The 25,729-nt window shown below is 43.7% G+C and overlaps 1 protein-coding gene and 2 long non-coding RNA genes across 4 annotated transcripts in view; 1 reads left to right on the forward strand and 2 right to left on the reverse strand.

Moving 5' to 3' along the window:
- The window catches only part of MRPS18A (mitochondrial ribosomal protein S18A), a 31,453-nt gene extending 30,733 nt beyond the window's left edge, over positions 1-720 (reverse strand). Inside the window, exon 1 of one of the 2 annotated variants that reach the window (XM_081000333.1) lies at positions 593-720. In XM_081000333.1, the coding sequence (XP_080856459.1) occupies positions 593-692 (100 nt within the window). In that variant the 5' untranslated portion in view covers positions 693-720. Of the gene's footprint in view, positions 1-459 lie in introns of both variants that reach the window. The other variant, XM_081000331.1, reaches the window with a different exon arrangement.
- On the forward strand, positions 623-15,613 carry LOC308474228. The gene is made up of 4 exons (XR_013984584.1): positions 623-724; positions 12,790-12,892; positions 14,599-14,694; positions 15,294-15,613. It is a non-coding gene; the product is annotated as an uncharacterized lncRNA (long non-coding RNA).
- On the reverse strand, positions 1,880-20,900 carry LOC308474236. The gene is made up of 3 exons (XR_013984600.1): positions 20,009-20,900; positions 15,490-15,588; positions 1,880-10,368 (listed from the first exon to the last, which is right to left on the reverse strand). It is a non-coding gene; the product is annotated as an uncharacterized lncRNA (long non-coding RNA).
- Positions 20,901-25,729: the final 4,829 nt, after the last annotated feature.

A 25,729-nucleotide genomic window follows, 5' to 3' on the forward strand; every position in this document is an offset into this window, starting at 1 on the left:
ATGCACCCACCTGGGAGTAAGACCCAGATCACGAGACCCTTAATCTCAGGGTTGGGGGTTCGAGCCCCAGGTTGGGCAAAATTCATGCATTGCAGGGGGCTGGACTAGATGACCCTTGTGGTCCCTCTTCCAACTCTTACAATTCTATGAACTTAAGTGGGGCTTACTTCCAAGCAAACATGCACAGAGCGGCACAGTACAGGTAGATCCGCACTCTGCCCCTTCCCGAGACTTGCCCGAAGAAGCTGCCCTTTCAAGCCTTAGCGCCTGCTACCTAGCAAGGGACCATGGCCACCTCCTCCGAAAGGATGACTAACCAAGTAACTGTCCTTTATTATTGTCGTGTTATTATACTCCCAGCCGGCCTCGTAGCCCCGACTTGAGCGAGAGGGATGGGGGATGGGGAGGGGGGAAACACCGCGGCTCAAGTTGTTTATTCTTCCCCTCCTCGGCGGTTACCGGAAAACGAGCCGGCTCCGGCCATCCAGGAGCTGACGGGAAGGCGCCTCTCTCGCCGTTTCCCTACCTCAGCCCCTCGGCTCCCCTCCCCGCTGCAGCCGGGAGAGAGAGAGCAGGAGCCGTTGGCACTCACCCTGCCTCAATCCGCGAGACGGGGCGCGAGCCCAGCCCCCCCACAAGAACCCAGACACCAGCCGCCTGCAGCCGGAGAGCAGCGACATGGACGCAGCCATCTTGGCAGCCCTCCGACGGCTTCCGCTTCCAGGTTTCATTGGCTGGCGCGAGAACGCGCGCGCGGGGGGGGGGAGCCACTTTCTTCCTCGCCCGCCCCGCCTCCTGTGGCGGGAAAAAGCGAAAGGCGTTGAAGTGCCGCCATTTTGGTATCCAAAGCGGGGATGGGGGTGGGGGCGGACGGGGGCGCGAGGATGGGATGTGCTTGGGGCACGCCTGGTACACGCTTGTTATTGGTTGTTATGGCAGATTTGAAATTTCCTTTTTCCTTTTAGTAATAGATTAAAAAACCCAACATTGTCAGCTGAAATTTAGGTTACCAAAGCGCACTTTTCTTTCGATTTTTTTTTAAAAAGGTCATTTTATACACTGAGCTATATAAGCTGTTTTTAATATTGGGTTCTAATGCTTTAATATACCTGTTGTCTTTGTCCATGGAGTTTTCTTGGCAGGGATACTGGAGTGGCTTGCCGGTTCCTACTCCAGGAGGATCACCGTTGGTCAAAACTCTCCACTATGCCCTGTCCATCTTGGGTGGCCCTGCAAGGCATAGCTCATAGCTTCTCTGAGTTATTCAAGCCCCTTTGAGAGCTGGACCATAAAGAAGGCTGATTGCCGAAGCATTGATGCTTTTGAATTATGGTGCTGGAGGAGACTCTTGAGAGTCCCATGGACTGCAAGAAGATCAAACCTATCCATTCTTAAGGAAATCAGCCCTGAGTGCTCACTGGGAGGACAGATCGTGAAGCTGAGGCTCCAATACTTTGGCCACCTCATGAGAAGAGAAGACTCCCTGGAAAAGACCCTGATGTTGGGAAAGATTGAGGGTACAAGGAGAAGGGGACAACAGAGGACAACAGAGGAGAAGGGGACAACAGAGGTGGTTGGACAGTGTTCTTGAAGCTACGAACATGAGTTTGACCAAGCTGCAGGAGGCAGTGGAAGACAGGAGTGCCTGGCGTGCTCTGGTCCATGGGGCCACGAAGAGTCGGACATGACTAAACAACTAAACAACAACAATGCTTTAATCTGCCCTGGGACTGTAGGATGAAGAGTGGGCAATTAATACTACTACTAACCCATCCTGGCACTATAGGATGAAGAGTAGGGAAAATACCAACAACAGCAACAGCAGCAGCAGCAGCAACAACAACAACCCATCCTGGCACTGTAGGATGAAGAGTGGGTAATTAATAATAATATTGTACAAATCTTTTTCAGTACCCTAAGGTATTGGGAGGATGAGATATAGGCGCCTTCCCTTTGCTTAATCACTAGTTTTACTGGGGTACAGTGCCAGCCTCTGCTAAAAGAATTTGAGTGGTGCTGGTTAGCTACTTAGCTGCATTCAGGGGATTGGTAGTGGTGTGCAAAGCCCTGGGCAATTTGGGAACAGAATACCTAAAATATTGTTTCAGCCATTGTATATCCAACTGAGCTTCCTACAGGTATTGCCACAACAAGAGCTCTATGATGTACAAATCAGGCCTTCAGTGTGGTGGCACCTGCCCTTTGAGACTCCCTCTTGCTGCACATCAGACAGATGCTGTCTCTTTTATCTTTTTGGTGCTCACTGAAGACCTTCCTCTTCCAACAAGACTTTTAAGAAGATTTATATCCCAGCCTTTTTTCTTTATTGTATTTTTAAAAATATTTTCATTGCAGATGATTTTATTGTAAATCATCCTGGGGTGTTTTATTGGAAGTGATTCATAAATTAATGAATCACATAAGAAATGACACTCTGAAATAGCTAACCTTGTAGAAAAATACGAGTGCAAAGTTATTTGCATTGCTATTTGTGAATGAAGTATCTCAAGTGAACTTGTTTCATGTTGCACGGACGTTACCGCAACAACCTTGTGGCATTTACCCTTTTAGGCTGCGGTGTAATTTCTCTTAAGTGCAGGAAGTAAGTCCCATTGAACTCATACAGAGTTCCCTGAACTGTCATAAATTCATATACAAATACACAGTTCATTGAACTGTCAACCACTAACCTTTTACAGGCTGTTACTTGGAACATACATGTTTATTTAGCAAAATGTATACACCACTTGATTGTAACAAAATATCCAAGCAGTTTACAAGAAATATTAAATTGTCAGGAAAACAGTTAAGAACAAATAATGAAGAACATTTTAAAACAAAATCAGCAGTAAACTAAAAAGAGACATGTCTCTATAAAAGGTAAAGGTAAAGGACCCCTGACAGTTAAGTCCAGTCGCAGACGACTCTGGGGTTGTGGAGTTCATCTTGCTTTTAAAGGCCGAGGTAGCTGGTGTTTGTCTGCAGACAGTTTTTCCGGGTCATGTGGCCAGCATGACTAAGCCGCTTCTGGCGAAACCAGAGCAGTGCACGGAAACGCCGTTTACCTTCCCACCGGAGCAGTACCTATATATCTACTTGCACTTTTGGCGTGCTTTCGAACTGCTAGGTTGGCAGGAGCAGGGACCGAGCAACGGGAGCTCACCCTGTTGTGGGGATTCAAACCGCTGACCTTCTGATCGGCAAGCCCAAGAGGCTCAGTGGTTTAGACCACAGCGCCACCTTGCCTAAACAAAAATGTTCCAAGCAGGCGCCAAAAAGAATACAGAGAAGGTGCTGACCTGATGTCAATAGGCAGGAAGTTCCGAAGTGTAGATGTTGCTACTCTGTAGCACAGGGAAGTGCCACTGCTGTGGCTGCTGCAGTGGCAGTAGTGGCATCTTCCACTGCTGCCATCCTTGTTGAGAAAGGGGCCTGCAGTGAAGCAGGTTTGCTGCTGCTGCTCACCAACTGCAGTGAGATTGCTCTGGACGGTGCAGACAAGTTTGACCCCTTCCTGCTGCGGAGTTGGTGAGGCATGCAGCTGTAGCTATCATGGCAGCTGTGGGTGGAAGACAGGAGGCTGTGAAGAGCACCTGACCTCAGCACAGCTGCAGGATCCACCCTACTTAGCCCATCCGTGCCATGCTGTGACTTCCTTCTTCCCCCCCAACCCCTACCTCAGCTGTATGACACTAGTCCTGAAAAGTGGACCTCTCCACCTTTTCCAACAGGAGGAGCATCAGCTCATAGGAGACAAGCAGATCAGCACTGGACACACACACACTGCCCCATGCATCTACTAGAAGTGCATCTGGGTCCTAATAGATCATTGCTTCTATTTTGTCTTTTGTAATACAGTGGTACCTCGGGTTACAGACTCAGTTCGTTCCAGAGGTCCGTTCTTAACCCGAAACCGTTCTTAACCTGAGGTGCACTTTTGCTAATGGGGCTTACTGCTGCCGGCACGCTGTTGGCGCACGATTTCTGTTCTCATCCTGGGGCAAAGTTCTCAACCCGAGGTACTACTTCCGGGTTAGTGGAGTTTGTAACCCGAAGTGTTTGTAACCTGAGGTGTTTGTAACCCAAGGTACCGCTGTACTTAAAAAATGTTATCTGTGTGAAGTATTAAAATGGCTATTCTTCAGGGTCTAGCCTTCATCTCAGAAAATCATGAAATTAAATATTTGAATGGAAGGCAAATGCATCTTTATCTCAGTGGACTGGCAGAGACAGGAAGACAAAAAGCAGTTTTTGACATAGCTAAAAGCCTGTTTGAGAAAAGGCTTCATGCTCCATTTGAACGCATGTTCCTTTTGCCCCAGTTAAACAGGTTTTTAAAACAATACAGAAACCAGTTTATGTAACGGAAATGTGGGATAAATGTACACACTAGAAAATGCCATCTGACTGTTGGACAGTTTTCAGCTTTCTGTCCACAACCAAAATGTCAGTGCATTCCTTTCCTTCCAGCTCCTCACAATCACCTACTATCTAAATTACCTACGTTGCTAAATGTTTTTATTTAGCTGCAGTTATTCTGTCATTAAGTATGACCAATCCACTGAAATGAAATAATCTAGATTGTTTAAACTCTTGTTAGTGAGCCAGCATGAAGGACTTTGGACCAAAGGTAGGTCCATATATTACAAATACTCGAGCAATGTAATGTTTCCTCTGAAGTATTCTTTGCTGGACACTTTGGAGAAAGGACAATGAACTAAATTGGCCTGTGATCAAATCCAAAAAGTAGCACCAATCTTCTTCATTTAATGGCATCTAGTGGCAATTCATACTTTCCAGAAGTGACCAGGCAAGTGGCGACCTGTCAGGCTAGTCTATGCAAAAATGTAATTTCTTTTCTTTTATACATAAATAACATTTCCCTCCTAAAGATGCATTAATTAATCTCGATCCATACCTTATGTAATGCCACCTGATTTAATGCAAATTAACTGTTCTCAAAGCAAATTGGAATCAGAGAACAGCCTGAACATTTGTTTCTCATGTTTTCTTTCCTTATCTGGTCAGACAGCATTTTCTGTCGTGATTGTTAAGTGTAGCTAATTCAATCCCAAGGCTACAAACTGTGTGCCAGCTTGGACAGAAAGCCTTAATATTTTTTGCAGGCCAACCATATCTTTGATTCTTCCCTGTTCTTCTGTATTTGGAAAGATTATAAGATTTGGTCCGAAAGTTTTTCGTTGAAGGAGAAAGGGGAGAAAAATAATGCTAGAAACTACTTGTGTGTTGCAAGAAAAGAGTTTTCATCTCTCTACAGAAGGGGTGGCCAACCCATGTTCCATGGGCTGCATATGATCCCCCATAGGTTTTGTGGTGCTTCCCCAGGACCCCTCCAAAATGTGTAATTTCTCAAAATAATTAATTTTAAAATTATTTTTAGCAAATCCTTTGTTTCCCTTGATGTGATGCTATGATGTCAAAAGTTTTTTTTTGTAGACCCTCAAGAGCACCCCAATTTTTAAAAAAGTTTCAAAAAAATTTACATTTTTTCTTGATTCCTCCCAAAGGTCCCCCACTGTGATGCCAAAATAGTTTTTGTATCCACCAAGGCCTCTTGTGCCTCATTTGCTTTGATTGTTTGCTCTTTTTTTGCTGACTGCTCTTGTGGGTTCGCTGCTGCAATTATGTGCTGCCAAAGAGTTTTTGTAACCGCCCTGCCCCCCAAAAAGTGTATTTCAAAAATGACTACACTCACTTTTACACTTTGGACCTGCAAAGTTTGACATAAGGGAATTTTATTATTGATTTTTAAATAAATTTAAAGTAAAAAAGAATAAAGAGAATATGAGAGATGGAGAGAAAAAAAGGAAAGACACCCTCTCATTAAAAATATAATAACCTTTGATACATCCACACAAAGAATGGTTTCAAATGTAAGAAGGGCAGTGAGGCCCTTGGACCATTGCAGAATACAGTGGTACCTCGGGATACAGATGCTTCAGTTTACAGACACTTCAGGTTACAGACTCCGCTAACCCAGAAATAGTACCTCGGGTTAAGAACTTTGCTTCAGGATGAGAACAGAAATCGCACGGCAGCAGTGGGAGGCCCCATTAGCTAAAGTGGTGCTTCAGGTTAAGAACAATTTCAGGTTAAGAACAGACCTGCAGAACAAATTAAGTTCTTAACCTGAGGTACCACTGTAGATGGTTCAAAGATATTTCAACGTGAGGGTTGACCATGGTTCATGTGACACTTGATATACGATGGTCAATTTTTAGCTTTATAAGCCAAACTGAAACTGAAACTTTGGAAATAGGGGCTGTGTCTTGAAGGAAACAGGCAGCACTTGCTTACAATACCCGCCCCCCCGGTATTATAGAGTAGGCAGGCTCCATTTTGTCCTGTTTCGGAAGAAGCAAAGTGGAGCGATTATTACTGTGATTTGAATATTCAAGAAAAGGGGCTTTCTCTCCATCTTGACTTACTCTTTTCCTTGTTCGTCACTTCATGTTATGCCTGCCTGCTTCCAGTCACAGAGGAAATGTTCAGGCTCCCATTCCCCTCCCTGCCCGTGGCCTGCCAATGCTAATGAATGGCATGTGTCTGCCTTGCAGGGTACCTTCATCCAAACTGCAGATCTATTTCACTGGTGGGCTGGTAGCGTTTTAGACAATTCCTAATTAAAGAACTAGAGAAAGGAGATGGAAAAACCTATTAGGTCATCCAGTTCCCACACAGTAATGCCCTATTCAGGTTTGTTCCCCACAGGACATTTTCTTCTCCTTTCCAGAGGGGGCACTACAGGTCAGACTCAGTGCTATTTTTATTAAACAGTCCTCCCAGATTTAAGAAACTTCAGGAAATTTCAGCAGCAAGTTGGCTGCTGGATTATTACAGTCTACATTTTTGAAGTCATAACTATTAATTCTTTGTGGCACTAGGAGATACCTTGGGGCAAAAAAACCACCCACATTATAGTTAGATCTACAGCCTCTCACAAAATGAAACTGGAAGACATAGGCTATAATCCTAAACCAACTTTCTGGCACAAGCTCTATTCCCTGCTTTGAAAAGCCTTGACAAATCTGATTGCCAGTGGCAACTGCTTCTATCAACTGCACCTGCCCTGACAAGAATACTGAGCAGCACGCAGGTCCCCACTTCCTTCACGATTTTGCAAATTGGAGAGAATTTGCAGGTCTCATGCACACCTTTAGAACAGGCAGAATAGCTCCCTTTTGAGTTCTCTGGCGTGAACTTGGGGGATAGGTGGGGATCTCTCAATTCCTGCTGAGCTTCGGAGGTGTTTCCACCTGTCTCTTTACTTACTGGAATATTTATAATCCACACTTTGATAACAGCATATAAAGGTGGGAGACATCACACAAAATATAATAAAAAAAGGCATCCATTAAAACATAATTCAAAAAATCAGGAAATACTGGTTGCGTAAAAGATAAATTCCTGTTGTGAAGCCCTGTCTAAACTATACATTTTTCAGAAGACGTCTGAAAGAGCTGACATCTGTTGCACGGCCCACCACAATATGAGACCTCCTCCTGAATCCTCTGCATGCTAGGGAGCTTGGGGGCTGATGTCTTGTGCCCTTTTAAGGGGTGGAGCAGGCAGAAACAGAGACATCCCTGCTGCTCCTGCCTCCTCCAAGCCCAGTGCAATGTGGGAGACCTCTCACTTCCCCAAGTCCTCTGTGTGTGTGCCAGAGGAGGTGTGTGCATATGTGCGAGGCGGTTGGTTGGTGATGCCCATAAAAAATGATTGCTCCTTTGTGGTCATGGGGAAACTCAGCAGCATGCAATCTGGGAGATTACCCTTGGATTCTGATTTGGAGGTAGAGTTCTTGATGACATTTCATTGTCATCAGATTATGTTATCAGAATGGGAGTAGGCTCACCCACTCGGGTATATTTCCTTTGTAAGCATGGATCTTGAACCCTTGCTGGGAAAAAGCAGCTTGTGCAATGAGGCTAAAGTTGGATGAGGAAAGTGCTGGGAGAGGGAAGGGAGTGCCCTCCTCCTGCTTCCTGCCTCTTGCTCGAAATTGTACCTTCCTGATACTTCTTTGCAAAGGTGAAGCAACAGCCAGCATTTAAAGGCACATGGTGGAATCAGCATATGTAGTTTTGCCCGGATGGACCATTGGAACATTCTCTTGGAAATGATGCATTTAGAATATATAATGGGAATCTTTGCTTCCATTTCAATTTAGGATAAGGCCTTAAAGCCCACAAAAAGGCATAATGGTGGGAAAATATGAATAACAGAGGATGATGGCACACTGAATAGGGAAAAGGGGGAACTGGCCTCAAGATGAAAAAGTGGACTTGAAAACAACATGTTTATATCGCCAAGGTTTCTTGGTTTTCCCAGTGGACATAGCTATTTTTCATAGTAAAACAACCAAGTCATAATTTTATTAGATTTCCTTCAGGCTAAGTGTAAACAAGTCAAATCCAGTGGGGAAATTAATTGAAATGTATTTTGCAACAACATTCTAGTCTAAAATGATTTATTCTACTACAACGTTTGTTCAATAAAGGAAAAGTAAGTGAAGATTTAAAGAATAAGGTTAAGAAAGCAAACATTTGAAAGCAAAGAAATCCAAAATTAAACAGTTCCTTCCCTCGGGGGCTAGCACATGTCCTTTCCTTTGCATTGTGAAAGAGGTGTTAAAACAAACAGCAACTTAAACCAAAATAATTGGACACTTTAAATGAAGTTCACTAATATCAAATAAAATAACCATTGTTACGTTGTTTCATTTATTCACATTTCCCACAAACTATTAATTTATGGATTGTGAATACAGTGGTACCTCGGGTTAAGTACTTAATTTGTTCCGGAGGTCCGTTCTTAACCTGAAACTGTTCTTAACCTGAAGACCACTTTAGCTAATGGGGCCTCCTGCTGCTGCCACGCCGCCGGAGCACGATTTCTGTTCTCATCCTGAAGCAAAGTTCTTAACCCGAGGTACTATTTCTGGGTTAGCGGAGTCTGTAACCTGAAGCATATGTAACCCGAGGTACCACTGTATATTAGGTATGCCTTCCTTATTTTGCACTTTCCTCTGCTTATTCCTTTTGTGCTTACCTCATTTACTGGTGCAGATTTAATGCTATTGTGCTGGCCACTTGGGTGTGGTGGGGCGGTGGCAGGAATGGTTCAGTTTTCAGTTCTTTTGCTTTTTGGCAGCTATCTTTGCAATTATGATTTTTGGCATTGCAATTATTTGTGTACTTGGTATGCCAGATAGCTAACAAGAGTATCCTGCAGTTAAATATATCTGATATTTGCTTCTAAATAGAAAGCAACTGTGCTAGTACTTGCCTTTATTTCGAGACATTCCTTAACTCTCTGAAACCTCCCACCACCATCCCCTTCCCTCCAACAGTTTCTGCCACTACAAATCTCATTTCCTTCTCACTGTGTAGGAGCACATTTTCCTCAGGAGGACATAGCCCTATGCCTACATTCATTTGCAGCCCCTCAGCACTATTCTTCACCGCTATCCCTTCAGCCAACAAAACCTGGTTCCTCAACTGTCCTTCCTCTATGAAAACAGAATATTTGGAAGGAGGGAAAAGGAAAAAAACTGACATTCAAATGAAGATTGCCACTAAGCATTGGGAAATTTTCTTATTTTTATCTGCCTATTTAACAATTATATATGGCTTGTAAAAAGCGTCAGAATAAGTGGTTTACAAAAACCCAATATTAAAAGTATCAGTGAATGACAGTTGAAAACAGGGATTTAAAAATATTGAATTCTTGGTGTGAGTGGGCAAGAGAGGGAAAATGGGCCTGAAACCTGAGGACAGGTCTGGCTCAGCACGTCTTCACCTGAGGAAATATAGGTGATACGTTACCATGGGAACTAATTCTTAGACTAATTCTTAGTTGGAGACAGTTTGGGAAAGCTCCCTGGGGAAAGTGAGCTCAGAAAGCCATTTCCCCACAGATGGGGACTGGATTCAAGAAGTACCATTTCCTTAAGGAGCTGGGTAAGGAAATCAGCCTTTTCTCAGTCATGCTTCATGAAGGAAGTTTAGGGAAGCTCTGTAGTTCCTCCAACAAGCTTCCTCCCTGGACTAGGATTGCTCAGGGTATGACTTTCCCTTATCCCAGCTTCCACTGTTGTAGCCCGGAAGACCAATCTGACCCTCTCTGGGTCGTCCCCCCCACACTTTTCAGTGAGTACCACCATGATGATCTTCTTTAGGCCTTCTTATGACTGCTTCAGCTGGATGGCTTTAATCTTCTATCCAATTCTTTGTGCTTTGTGTGTGGCTTATGGACAAGCCCAATAGAATTTGCGTTCTCCCTTTTCTCCTTTCGCCATCTTGTCTTGCTAATGAACTATCAATTTCTTCTTCCTTCCTTTCAAGCCTGGAAGAAGCAACAGTATTTTATTTATTAGTTTCTTTGAAAAAAGAAAATCAGTATACATTATTTGGCAAACTGAGTAACAAATAATAACAAAAACAGGCCAATCGGATCTCTTTCCAGTTTCTGAAATCAATGTACAATTTTAGCTTCGCTGTTTTGGGTGTCTTCTCCGATTGCACATCTTTTTACTGATGTTTTCTCCAAGCCTTCCCTTTGCACACTTTACAGAGTTTGATTCACGTTTTCAGGCAGTTACTGATAGTTGCCAGCTTGGAAAAGATCCGATATTAATTCCCCAATGTTATTCTGATCCTTCTAAATTGGCCAGAGCAGGTGACTTTTGGGTGACCTCTGGAAGGATAAAGCACTGAGTAAAGAGAAAATTGGAAGAAAAATATTGATGTTTTTGATTTTATAAAATCTTAATGGGTGGATGTGAGATTTAAACAAAGATTCAAATTGGTTGGATTAGAAATTTTAGGTGAAGGTTCATGTTGACAGTTATGTCATCCAAGCCAGTTTACTTCATTTCTAATCAATGTGTGTACCCTTTGCTCTGCATTACACATTTCCCAATGAATGTTTGTTGATACTGCGATGGAGACATTTTCATTACTCAGAGACCTGTGGCCTGTGAGAGGTGGGAACTGCTGTGAAATACAGCACTCTTTGGTTCTTCTCCGCTCAAGAAATCATAGGCCTTTTAGTCAGGTGGGTTTAATCTCCCAGGAAAGTTTCATGAGAATATGTTTGAAATATTGACTATCCTAGGGAAGGATATTCATCTTTTAACCCAGATCTTGGAGACCCCTAGCAAAGTTTATTGCTGGTTCTAAGTCTCGGGGGACTGCTCCACCACAATTTATCTCATTTTACACCTGTCTAACTCATTTCTCATTTCCACTCTTCCTGCTTTCTCTGGCATAGGGTATCTGGTTCATGTAAACGTTCTGAGCCATTGTCTGAAAGTAGTAATGTACTGGATGGATGTTAATAAATTGAAATTTAACCCAGAGAAGACAATGGGGGCTGCTAGACTATTACTATTTTACAGTAGGATTCAATCACATACCGGCCCTTTCTTGGTGCAATGCTGCCTAACCTCAGAAACAAACTAGGATGAATGCTCAATGAACAGGTTGTCTGAAAGTGCGCAAATGTCAGGACTGCTGATATGGAAAGAGGAAACCAACCCATCTTGGATGGGGTAACACTTCCTTGAAGACTCAGGTTTGCACTTGTGAAGTATTCCTGGATCCTGCCTCCTCGTTCCTTGATGCTCAGGTGGTGGCTAGGAGTGACTTTGCCCAGCTTAGGCTGGTACGTCAGTGTGTCTATTCTTGGAGTGGTCCAGTCTGGTTGGGGCTACACACGTCTTAGTTAGTTACATCAAGACTGGATGACTGCAATGTGCTCTATGTGCAGCTACTTCTGAGGTGTGTTTGGAAACTTCAGCAGTCCCATACTGTGGCAGTCAGAAAGCTGATATGAACTAGACCTTGGAAGCTTGCAAGTCTCATTAAAAGAGCCACAATGACTTCTGGTTCATTTCTGGGCATAGTTCAAAGTGCTGATCATTAACTTTTAAAGATTATAAATGATTTTGGATCAGAGCATCTAAAGGACTGTCTGCTCCAGGTTCTGAGACCCTGAGCTTATCCCCTGAAGTCCCCAGTGTAACCATATTATTGCCATCTGGAGGGCTACTCTTGTGCACAGCAGAAGTGGGACAACACTCCCCACCCCCTGGGACATTAGTGGTATGAAAAGTTACAGAGTTTTCCTGCAGGACATGCACCTACTACAAACGAAGTATTATGACCAACCAAAAACTTTTGCAGGTGCCAACGGTGTTGGAATTGTGATTGCATATAACCGCCCTGATTACGTGAGCACAGACCATGATGAATGCTTGATAAAAAGTACGTCCGCAGGGGCCCTCAAATGCAACAGTCTGATAACTGTTTATTTCTTCTGCTTTTCCCCAAGTTAATTGGCCATAGTAGAGAGTAACAAGCTTGGGAAAGTTTTCTTAAAAGAGGACAGGTTAGATAAACAACCTCTGGGCGGATCTATCAGCATGATGCTGAAGCTTACGTAGGTGGAGAGATGCACAGCCGTCATAGTTTATTGTTATTATGAGCTTGGTCTGTGTTCGTGCATGGCTTGTGAAATGGGGGCAAGAACATATGTCTGAGACTTAGACTCTTGTTGGCCACTCGGTTTTTTGTGTTCATGTCACAGATTCTAAACAAAAGCTAGAAGTGAAGTGGTTGTAAGGAAATGCTCGGAGAGTTTGAAAGTGGTGTTTTAGCAGCGGCCTTTTCTCTTGAGTGTCCTTCTAGCATCTGTATCATTAACAACAGAGATGAAATGGTTTTAGGAAAGGAAAGCTCTTTCAGAAAGCATTTTTTTCTGCAGGCATTCCTAGCACCAAAAAGCATTGGCAAGAGTAGGCCTAGGGAAGAAGCTGCAGAAAATATGTATTCCATGGCAAAGGAGCTGTAGGAACAAATGCCAAAAGGTCTGACTTAACTTCACTTTCTCTCAGCCTTAGTTCCCCATTTGTAAAATGGCACGATAAGCTACCATATGGATTGATGAAATACAGTTTGTAAAGTCCTACTTAACCTTCTCAATATTTTTTGCTGTTGATAGTTTGTAAGGATCTGCTTCTGTAGACTTGAACCATCAATTTATGTAATCTTTGCAACAAAGGGTGAAAGAGGAGAGTGCAAAATATGGTCTGAAGCTCAACATCAAAAAAAACGAAGATCATGGCCACTGGGCCCATCACCTCCTGGCAAATAGAAGGGGAAGAAATGGAGGCAGTGAGAGATTTTACTTTCTTGGGCTCCATGAACACTGCAGTAGTCATGAAATTAAAAGACGCCTGCTCCTTGGAAGAAAGGCGATGGCAAACCTAGACAGCATCTTAAAAAGCAGAGACATCACCTTGCCAACAAAGGTCCGTATAGTTAAAGCCATGGTTTTCCCAGTAGTGATGTATGGAAGTGAGAGCTGGACCATCAAGAAGTCTGGTCGCCGAAGAATTGATGCTTTTGAATTATGGTGCTGGAGGAGACTCTTGAGAGTCCCATGGACTGCAAGAAGATCAAACGTATCCATTCTTAAGGAAATCAGCTCTGAGTGCTCACTGGAAGGACAGATCGTGAAGCTGAGGCTCCAGTACTTTGGCCACCTCATGAGAAGAGAAGACTCCCTGGAAAAGACCCTGATGTTGGGAAAGATGGAGGGCACAAGGAGAAGGGGACGACAGAGAACAAGATGGTTGGACAGTGTTCTCGAAGCTACAAACATGAGTCTGACCAAACTGTGGGAGGCAGTGGAAGACAGGAGTGCCTGGCATGCTCTGGTCCATGGGGTCACGAAGAGTTGGACATGACTGAACGACTAAACAACAACAATAACAAGGATCTGTTTCTGTAGACTTGGACCATCAGTTTATGTAATCTTTGCAACAACTCTGCGAGATAAAATATTATCACCTCTGTACAGCAGATAAGGGGCTGAATAATGGCCTAACTTTACCCATGGACCAATGCAGTGGTTCTCAAAGTTTTTATAGTGCTGGAATCCTTTACAAAATTTTGGCAGAACCTTTACAGTAAAATTTAATTTTTATTTTTTAAAAAAAGCAAAGCAAAACAGAATGGGGTTGATTATTGGGAGATCAAGGAAGGGAGAGCCAGACAGAGTGGCAACTTTTAAAATTAGTGACTTTGAGACTTAAAAAAACTTGGCTGTTGATCTCCTCATCTCTGATAGGAGAAGCCTATGCTATGCTTTGCTCCAGCTCATTGGAAAGTGCAAAGATTCCTATGATGTGGGATGGCACAAGCAGCCTGGCATTTATATTCTATACAATTAAATATCCTGTTGGACTGTTTAAAATCTATTATTTGTCTCTAGTGTTACTTGAAATTGTTTCCATGAAAGGAAGTTAATACCCTCCTCTGTAGACTCTGAACTATTTAGCACATATATACAAAAAAACCTAATATATACTTTCCTGGATTCTTTTCAAGGAACGGTAGAGCCTTGTGAAATCTCTTAGACTGCAATCCTGTGCACACTTACCTAGTAATAAGCCCCATTTAACTTAATCGTACTTACTGAATATACATGCAGTGGATTGTGCTGTTCATCATGTTTTAAAACACAAGTTCCTGTTTCAGTTGAATACTTTCTTCCTAAACACTTCACTAGGAAGGAGGTTTACAGCCAGAATCTGCTCCTTGCATTTGAGAACTTTGTATGGATTTCCCCTCATCAAACTTCCTTTGAGACTAGCAGCTTTGACATGTGAGTGTATTTGAGAACATGCTGGCTCAGCAGAACCTGTGAGGTCCTCATTTGTCTTGTGAGAAAAAGGACACAGAATTCTCCTCCAGAATTTGGGACAAGGCTACCTGCTTTGAGCACCACGTCCTATTTTCAAATTTTATGCCAATGCATTCTTGGCTTTTATGTTTCAGGAGACATCTTTTGTTTCTTCCACTAATTTGAGGGGAAATAATTTCTGTAATCTTGTAGGGGATTTTTTTTTTTTTGGGGGGGGAAGGGAAATGAAGCACTGTGCTAGTAACATAACTACCAGGGGCACCAAATCACTGCTCCTTTTTAGCTACGATCAAGGTCCATAAAAAGCTGTGAAAATGAATAATGTAATGCATTTTGTGTGTTATTTTCGATAGTATATGCATTTTGTGCAAACTTTGCCCTAGTATAGGCATATCTGTGGTTTGCCAGGGATAGTACAGCATTATCATTCATGAAGCCCAACGCATAATTAGAAGATTTTTAATGGTTTTGGCTTCAGTCCCCAGCAGAGCTCAACATCACTTTTTGATGGTTCCTGCACTATTTTTGTTATGTAGTAACATTAAAACTACTTTGAACAGATGTAAAGGCGTGAGCTGCAGTGACCAGGAACAGGTCCAAACCATGCAGGAGAATGAAGCTATGATTACTCAGAGCAAGAAGACTCATTTGCTCAGAACTAATGGCCAAGATGAAGTCTGACAGGTCCACACAAGTGGGCTACTCTCCCAGCAGGGAATTTACAAGGTCTTGCCTTATGTAGCCACTTCCACTTACTAATGGAAATGAAAACCAGATATGCCCTTCCCAGCAGCTGCCTCGCCACCACCAGAGCTTTGCATAACTCTTGCTCCACCGTCCTTCTCTAGGGGAGCTCTATAAAATAAACAGATTCATTACATGCGGATTTCCTCTTCCTCTCCTCTGGTTAAACAAAAAGCCTATTAGAAACAGAAACACACACATGCACAATGTAATTATGCATATATACATACATACACACAGCACAAAAGGGGTAGGCATACACACAAAAACATGCACAGCACTAAAATATTCACTTCTCTCTCTCTCTCTCTCTCTCTCTCTCTCTCTCTCTCTCTCTCTCCATAGTTTTGCAAATATGTAGCTTTATAGTTTCATGCACACTTTAGCAAATGCAAACTGTGTAGTAGAAGGTTCAGTTTGCATCTTTATTTTGTTTGTGATGTTTCTACTTAGGTGGGGTTGCCATATTTCAAAAAGTAAAATTCCTGACACACGCAAAGTTCTTGAGCTTTTTTGGGGGGGCGGAACCTCCCCCCAAAACAGTGATTTTAAGCTTTTGGAGCTGTTTCCACTGCTCTTCCCATCACATTGCCATACAGATAAAATTTTGCAGATAAAATCGCTCAGATTCGGGAAGAAGTAGACTCCACCGTGGGAGCAGGGCCGGGGTGGGAGAGTGCTAGAGACCTGTCTAGTCAAGTTGCGTGGGATCAATTCCAACCTGTTACCTCCGAGGATGTGGACAGGCTGCTTGGACGAGTGAAGCCAACCACCTGTCTCCTGGATCCTTGCCCATCCTGGCTTATAAAAGCTAGCCGGGAAGGACTGGGCGATGGGCTTCGTGGGGTGGTGAATGCTTCCCTCCGTGAGGGAGCCTTCCCAGACCCGCTGAAAGAGGCGGTTATTAAACCGCTTCTTAAAAAACCATCTTTAGATGCAGCCACGATGGCCAACTATCGCCCAGTCTCACATCTTCCATTCTTGGGCAAGGTGATTGAGCGAGCGGTTGCTGAACAACGCCAGGCACGCCTGGAAGAAGCGGACCATTTGGATCCCTTCCAGTCGGGATTCAGGCCTCATCATGGGACTGAAACTGCCTTGGTCGCACTGGTTGATGATCTCCGGCAGGCTAGGGACAAAGGTGAGAGCTGTTTCCTAGTTCTGCTGGATCTCTCAGCGGCGTTTGATACCATCGACCATAACATCCTTCTGGACCGTCTTGAGGGGCTGGGAGCTGGGGGCACTGTCATACAGTGGTTCTGCTCCTTCCTCCTGGGCCGTGTTCAGAAAGTGGTGGTGGGGGATGAGTGTTCAGACCCCTGGGCTCTCACTTGTGGGGTGCCTCAGGGTTCTGTCCTCTCCCCCATGCTTTTCAACATTTACATGCAGCCGCTGGGAGAGATCATCAGGAGGTTTGGGCTGGGTGTTCATCAGTATGCGGATGATACCCAGCTGTACCTCTCTTTTAAATCAGCACCAGTGAAGGCGGTGAAGGTCCTGTGTGAGTGTCTGGAGGCGGTTGGAGGATGGATGGAGGTTAACAGATTGAGGTTGAATCCTGACAAGACAGAAGTACTGTTTTTGGGGGACAGGAGGCGGGCAGGTGTGGAGGATTCCCTGGTCCTGAATGGGGTTACTGTGCCCCTGAAGGACCAGGTGTGCAGCCTGGGAGTCATTTTGGACTCACAGCTGTCCATGGAGGCACAGGTCAAATCTGTGTCCAGGGCAGCTGTTTACCAGCTCCATCTGGTACGTAGGCTGAGACCCTATCTGCCTGCGGACTGTCTCGCCAGAGTGGTGCATGCTCTGGTTATCTCCCGCTTGGACTACTGCAATGCGCTCTACGTGGGGCTACCTTTGAAGGTGACTCGGAAACTACAACTAATCCAGAATGCGGCAGCTAGACTGGTGACTGGGGGCGGCCGCCGAGACCATATAACACCGGTCTTGAAAGACCTACATTGGCTCCCAGTACATTTCCGAGCACAATTCAAAGTGTTGGTGCTGACCTTTAAAGCCCTAAACGGCCTCGGTCCAGTATACCTGAAGGAGCGTCTCCACCCCTATCGTTCTGCCCGGGTGCTGAGGTCCAGCGCCGAGGGCCTTCTGGCGGTTCCCTCATTGCGAGAAGCAAAGCTACAGGGAACCAGGCAGAGGGCCTTCTCGGTAGTGGCGCCCGCCCTGTGGAACGCCCTCCCACGAGATGTCAAAGCGATAAACAACTACCTGACATTCAGAAGACATCTTAAGGCAGCCCTGTTCAGGGAAGTTTTTAACGTGTGATATTTTAGTGTATTTTTGGTTTCTATGGAAGCCGCCCAGAGTGGCTGGGGAAGCCCAGCCAGATGGGCGGGGTATAAATAATAAATTATTATTATTATTACATGGTTTTCCCTGACATTTTGCTGATTCAGCAAAATTCCCCCCGACGCCATTTTTACACCCCGAAACCCGGATATGTCAGGAATTTTCCTGACGTATGTCAAGCCTAACTTAATGCTAAGCTAGATCTCTGTTTCTCCATAACAGCTTAATCAGGAGAGGACCAGTGTCTCTGTGGGTGAGGAGTCTGTGTGTTTGAGACATCGGAGAATCAATATTATTATTATTATTATTATTATTATTATTATTATTACCCCGTCCATCTGGCTGGGTTTTCCCAGCCACTCTGGGCAGCTTACAGGACATATAAAAACATAGTAAAACATCTAACATTAATTTTTTTGGGGGGATGAATTTAAATCTTTGGATGGGGTTTTGCTTCCGTTGAAGGAGAAAGTATACAGTCTGATCCTGGATACGCCTGAGGCTCAGGTGGCCTTGGTGCTTTTCCTCAGCTTCAGCTGGTATGACAAATGTGGCCATTCTTGTACTAGGATAGTTTGATCCTTGTAGTCCAGGCATTGGTAACTTTAACTTCAACTTCAGCTTCAACTTCAACTTCAACTGGATTACTGCAACCAGAGGCGGAGCTAGCTGCTCCGGCACCTGGGGAGCAGGGCGAGCATCCCAGGGGGGCTGTGTGGAGATGTGAACCCCCCCCCCCCAGGGATGACACCTTCCTCCACCAGTGACTGCAACGCACTCTAGGTGGGGCTTCCCTCAGGCTTGGTCTGGAAACTGCAGTTTGTGCAGAATTCCACTGCACAAATGCTGACACCATGAAAGAGATCCTACTGGCATGTAAGAATCTAAGAAGAGTCTGGGGGGAAAACAACCATATCACTTTAGCCAGACATAGGGTGCTACCAAATGGTGGCTAAGTATTGTAAATAGGTTTGATTTTTCAAACTTAAACAGAATTATACGATAACAATATTTCTGTTTAAGTTTGAAAAATCAATACAGAATGTTTAAAAAACTAAAAGGAAAAGAATTTGAAAACGGGCCATTCAGATATTGCCAATGGGTAATTGGCAACAAGATTGTTTACGTTCTTGGATTTCCCCTGAGAAACGTAAATCTGGACTAAATGTGGGGCGGGGATACAGGCTAGAATTCAAATGCTGATGATGTTGTGTGGATGCTGCAGAAATACTGCATTCACTTTAAAAATGAGAACTGAACAAAATCCTCAGGAATCCCTATTTCACATTGATGGAGACCAATCAAGGTTTGAAAAAAGAAGCAGCTGATGGCAGCGTGGCCACGTTCCTAGAAAAACAGAAGCCGTGTGGAAACATTTCTTACCTTTGTTTGAGGCTCCATCTCCCTTCTCACCACAAATTGCTTCCAGGGACTGAGACAGCAACTAAGACCACAGAGTTCAGCCAGTGCTTCAAACAAATTCTGGTTAACCAGGAATCTCTATCAGCTCCCACCAGCCTTGTGCCTACATGCTTGCCTCATGGCTGAGGGAATTATTTGGTTGCATCTGACCTCCTGGAAGGGTGTGAGGTTTGAGGACCTTCCCAGAGAAAGCTCAGAGATTATTCTGTTTCCATGGCCACAAATATCTACATTTCTCTTCTCTGCAATTGTTTCCCCCAAGTTTTTGTGTGCTGTTTTGCTGCCATTGCCTATCCACACCCAACAAACACTGATGTCAAGTAGAAGGGGAAAAAAACTATCCTGAGGGAATGATTTTTATTTTTATTTTTTTGCTGTTTGGCATTTTGATCTTGAATAAGCAATGATATTCTAGCATGAATATGAATATTCTGCTAGAATGATATTCTAGCAGGCTGATTTATCGCCTAGCAGGAAATATGGTGTTTGAAATCACCTCCTTTTACTGATTCAATAGAATTCAACAAGTGAGAAGTCACCACACAATGTGTCCTGTGAGTAGGGGAACCATCGTCTGACAGCACCAGGATAGTGGTAGGTGGGATTTCAGCCTTCCTGCTTCTTGCGGCACCCTTGCCAAATCCTATGGGAGGATGGAAACTCTCACGGGATTTTGCAAGGAATTGAGCAGCTGTGGGCTTAAAAGTCTCAGCTGCACAGAAACATGGGCTATTTTGCCCCATGTGCTCCCACGAGCTGTGAGGCCTCCTGCTGGAGAAGTCATAAGAAACATGCATTTTACCTCAGAGGGTTCTGGAACTGGAATGTTGGGATCTCATTAATGACAGGCTTTGGCTTGAATTGTTCAACCCAGGGAGGTTGGATAAAAGCATGGTTGCCCCAAATGGAAGGCCCCTACTTCATAACCCTCCCAAGATGGTTCGCTGGGAGTACAACCAGGGCAAGTGTCATAGGGTTAGCTGCTAGTATGGTCATGACTGTGACTCACACGGGGGACCACACCCTAGTCAAATCATAACTATGGGCAGTCTCAACTCCCAGGTAACAAAAAAGACAGCCCCTCTTCTGCCTTTGCCACCAAGAAACGACACAGTTCAGGATGGTGTGAGCTCCCTGGGCTTGGCCCACATCCCAAGGACCCATTGATCTCTCCTTGATGCTCACATCCACTGTCAAACAGCAGTTTGTCTCTGGGAAGGCTTCACCCATGATTTCCAGATTCTAGCCATGAGTCAGCATTGCACCATTGATGCTCCCAATCCAATATCAGTAAGGGGTATGCTTCATATCACAGACAAAATGATAGCAAAGGAAGTCACAGTGGGCAGAATCACTGGCCCCTTCTCTCTCTTCCCCCCCAATTCTGGACTTGAGGATTCCTACCTCCATCATCCCAGACAGTATCCAAAAAGGCACCAGGTGAGTTCTGACTGATTCACAACCCAAAGGGTTCTTCAATTAAGGATCTTGTACCACTTGAGCACTGCTCCATCAGATGTACCTCTTTCAGCAAGGTGGTGGAACTCATGCAGAGCTGTGGTCTAGACCTTTTTGGCAAAATCCGATACCCATGTGTGTTTTGGGTGCTTCCCAATCATCAGACTTAATTCCATTCCAATAACAAAGGCTGCCTCGAATGCTGACCCAACCTTTACACTTCTGCCATGCCATTTCCCTCATGTATAACCAAATAAAATTGTGGCCTGCTTTACCCAAAATCATTATCTAAAGTATATTACTTCTTCCGCACACATGAAGCACAAATTTGCAACTGCTGCACAAATCGATAGTGGCAAAAATGTTACATTCCGTTCTTATCATTTTTAATATAGTTCCCATCATTGTAAACCATACATTGTAACCATTGTAAATGCCATCCATGGCATAATGGAATACTTGTGACTTTGCTACCACTTCCAGCCACCATGATTTAATTTTCCGCTTTAAAATGAGAACATTAGCTAAGAGATAGGCCACCTAGTCCAGCATCCTGTTTCTAAGAGTGACCAGCCAGCTATTTCAGGGAAGCTAACAAGCGGGGGGTGGCCTCCACTGTTTTCCCTTCAACTAGCAAAGGGATGGGAAACTGGTGGTTCTCCAGAGGTTGTTGAGCTGCAACTCTCATCATCCCTGCCCACTGATCATGGTCATCAGCATCTGTAGGGCCACAGATTCCACATCCCTGCCCTACCGGCTAGTATTCAGAAGCATAATCCCTCCTACTCGGTCTGCAGTTTCCTCCTGGATTCCTTTTTATAATTGAGTTTATGTTGCTCCAATGCTATGGGTACCAATTAAGGTGGAGAAAGAGGGAGAGAGAAAACACCAGGACCTGCATTGTGGAGTGTCTCCCCTCCCTCTAAATAAATGAGAGATGTGGGGCAAGCCCAACATCCTCAAGGGCCCATAAAAAAGAAGCCCATAAACCAGGAGTGAAGGAACAAGATGAAGCAATCCAGTTAAGCAGGGAGGAAACCACCAATTAGGAGTAGCCCCAAAGGAATTTTTTTTTGTGGCCTGAGGGCAATTTGCCAGAGGTACATTTTGAGTTGGATCTGGGTTGGCTGAGAAGGGCAGATGTGGTGAAAACTGCTCCCCAAAGACAGCTTGCCCTTCTAACCTCCTCCCTTGTGTCTCTGAAAGTCGAAAGAGCTTGGGCTGCCCTGGAGTTTAATAGCAGTGAGGCAAGTATACCAAGACCTGGAGGGAAAAATGATACATTCTTCTTTCAATTTAAATTATAAGCAGGACAATTTGATCCAGTAGCTAACAGTAAGGTGGGCTTGCTGTGCAGTAATACATATATAATCATGGCCAATAGGTTATTTTATGAGCGGGATAAATGCTGAGAGGAATACAGAATATTAATGCTAGAGTAGTGCCATTAAATTCCTGGTTATTTACTGAGGGAGATCCAAAACCTCTCAGGGCACACCAGCAACTTACATTTACAGCACTCTTATACCACTTTAACTGTCATGGCTTCCCCTCAAAGTATACTGGGAACTGTAGTTTGTTAAGGGTTCTGAGGGTCGTTAGAAGATCTCTATTCTGCTCACAGAACTACAATTTTAAGAGTTCCCTGCGAACAGGGATTGATTATTGAATCACTCTGAGAATTGTAGCTCTGGGAGAGGGAATAATTCCCTGGCCTCAGACCCTCTATGTATGCTCTAGTAAATGAGACTCCAAAATTCCCTTGGCTGCTTCCTCCATTACTTCTAACATACACCATCTAGCTAATACCAACACCTAGTCTTGATTCTTCCTTTCCCTATCTATGGTTTTTGCACCATTTTATTTGTTTAAAAGGGGATTACTCATGCTGTGTCCAGCCTTTCCACCTGTGTTAGATATACACAGTCACTTGGAATAAAACATTATCATATTGGTTGTTCTTTGAAGTATCCATAATATTCCTAGATCATAGTGCCCACAAAAGGCCACAAAACATCAGCAGAGCCCTGGCTACTGCCAAGCAGAAAAGTCTCTACTTCCTGTATTTGGGAAGCAGTGCTGTCTGAGCAGTCAGTGTAAAATGGATAAAATTATTAATAGACTGAGGACTGCTTTATTGCATAGCAAATGTCCTACACCATCACTTTTCCAAAGTCATTTGAGAGGAATGCACATTATGGAAACTTGCCACCATGGGCTTAACAAATGTGGCAAAATGGGCGTGATTTGCACATGACTTAACAGGAGCACAAGCAACAGAAAGATTTAGGCCTGATTTGTGATCTTTTATTAACTATCTCTTTGCGTTGACTGTGCTATGTCTGATGTCAGAGTTGTACTGTCCTCCTTCTCCATCTCTGGCAGAAGACAGGACAATCCAACCAGAATCACTAAGGCTGAAATGCAAGGATGTGGCTTGTGGGCTGACTATGATTCTAACAAAGACCAAACCACTGTGGTGTGGTTCTTATTCTCTTCATTCATTCTAGCTGCTCAGACTCTCTTGGGGGGTTCAGACTGTCCACAGGGCAACTTTGTGGGGAGACACATCTAGCTGGAAGTCATTGACCAGTTCAGTCAATCCCCAGTCTTTTGTTTGGGAATATCAGTACGTCAAAAGCCGCTGCGGACATGTTGCCTGGAAATAAGGAAAGATTGTTGTAGAAACATGCAGCTAAAGGCAGCTGAATGGATTTCATTTCTGGGTCAGGATTGGGAAAGATGGATGTTTCTCAAACAAAAACATTTTGCTGCAGTCGAATAGCTCTGGGAGGGGAATAATTACTCTAGAAACACATTGTTTATGCTGCTATCCACTGCATGTCTACTCAGAAGTAAGTAACACTGGGTTTTACTGAACTTGTGCTGTTGGGGAATAGGGAACACATGATGCTGCAAGTATCCACCAATGTATTCACCACTTAACAGGGAATAAAATACATGCAGCATCTAGAGAGCCGTGTGTTCCCTATTCCCCAACAGCACACGTAGCTCTGGGAGCAAGGTGGTAAGTTTACCTTATTGATACATGAAAACCCACTCTTTAGTGCTCAAGAAGAGCAAACGTCAGTCAGGGTTTTCAGAAGATTGCCGTTTGTTCCAATTCAGCTTTAAAGAGCAGGTTTTCACAGGGAAAGCTCAAGAAGAAGAAGGAAAAAAGTGCTTAGACACAGAAGTTTAAAGTGTGGATCATGCCTGGAAAGAGCAGAGGAAAGCTAAATGTGGATAAGTGTGCATAAACCTCAGGAAGACACCTTCCGTATGCAGTTTGACATGGGAATTTCTGTTGTATCTTAATTACATGTCAGATTGCTGACAGAAGAAATTTGCTGGTGTGAATTCAGTATGTGATTTCTGTTCCATTGAAGGGGGATATATTTTTTTTAATGGAATTTCCGAACCAGATGAATGCAAGTCTGGAAATACCAAGATAGATCGGTGGAGCAGTTATTCAGATTATAGTAAGAGAATGATGCAGATTCCTTTCTACTTCCATAAAAACTGCAACATTATGGAAAAACTGAGAAATTTGCTTGGTCAATTAACATTTCAAAAGGAGGGGTGTGGGTGGTTTTCATGGGTATGAACCACTAAGACTTTTCTTCCTGAATCATTTTTGAACTTTGATTCCATGTTACGAGAAGTTAGTGATTCAACAGTTTGTACTTTCCCTTGCTGAATCCATCTAGAATGGCATAACAAGATAGGGGGCACTCAAGCACAAGAGGTACCATCTTCTGAATGGGATGAATTGCCATTACTTTTTTGTTTTTATTTGGTTGTAAAATTCCAAGTAGCGTTTAGACAGTGCTGTGTGGAACCTGGGCAACTTTTATTTTAATTGCTTCCCTTCTGTAGTTTTCAATTGCATGTGAGATTTACCTTTATTCTCTAAAATTGGGCCTGTTTTCTTTCGCTTTATTCTCTTCGATCTTCACTGCTGTTTTACTACAGCACCTACAGAAATCAGGATATAAATATTGAACGTGGTGTTTGAAGGCATATGCTGAGTAAGATAATGCTGGTTATAGCATAACAGAATTTGTTCGTTGTGGAAGTGTAATGTTTTAAAAATATCCTCCATCTTAAAATTTCATCCAATATGCCAAAATTTCTCAGTTAAATAAGTTTCTCAGCCCCTTCAATATCACTATATAATATTGTAAATTAGGGGTCAGCAAACCTTTTCAGAAGGGCTGGTCCACTGTTCCTCAGACCTTGTGGGGGGCCGGACTATAATTTGAAAAATAATAATAATGAATGAATTCCTATGTCCCACAAATAACCCAGAGATGCATTTTAAATAAGAGCACACATTCTACTCATGTGAAAACAGCAGGCAGGCCCCACAAATAACCCAGAGATGCATTTTAAATAAAAGGACACATTCTACTCATGTAAAAACACACTGATTCCTGGACCGTCCGTGGGCTGGATTTCGAAGGTGATTGGTCCGGATCCGGCCCGCGGGCCTTAGTTTGCCTACCCATGTTGTAAATGGTGGCCCCATATAATGCTGCTGTATTTGTTGTTTTCTTTAAGATCTGACAGTGGCATGCAGGCTTACCAGATTGTGGTTAAACCGCTATCTGATTATACACCAGCCACCAGATTGTGGTTAAACTGTCAGTTGATTATTACACCAGCCAAAATGCTTGGTTCCCCCCTCTGTGACTCCTCTATGAAGAAAGATTGCAGTGTTTGAAAACGTTTTAGTTTAGAGAAATGGTGAGTAAGAGGTGACATGATAGAAGTTTTATAAAATTATATATAGCATAGAGAAAGAGAGTAGAGAAACCTTTTTCTTCCACACTAGAAACTTGTGGATATCCAGTGCAATGGAATGCTGGAAGAGTCAGGAGAGATAAAATAAAGTACAGTGGTACCTCGGGTTAAGCACTTAATCCGTTCTGGAGGTCTGTTCTTAACCTGAAACTGTTCTTAACCTGAAGCACCACTTTAGCTAATGGGGCCTCCCGCTGCCGCCGCAGCACAATTTCTGTTCTCATCCTGAGGTAAAGTTCTTAACCCAAGATACTATTAC

This window comes from Podarcis pityusensis (genome assembly GCF_964106645.2).
Source record: "Podarcis pityusensis genome assembly, chromosome: 3".
Taxonomy (NCBI): Eukaryota; Metazoa; Chordata; class Lepidosauria; order Squamata; family Lacertidae; genus Podarcis; species Podarcis pityusensis.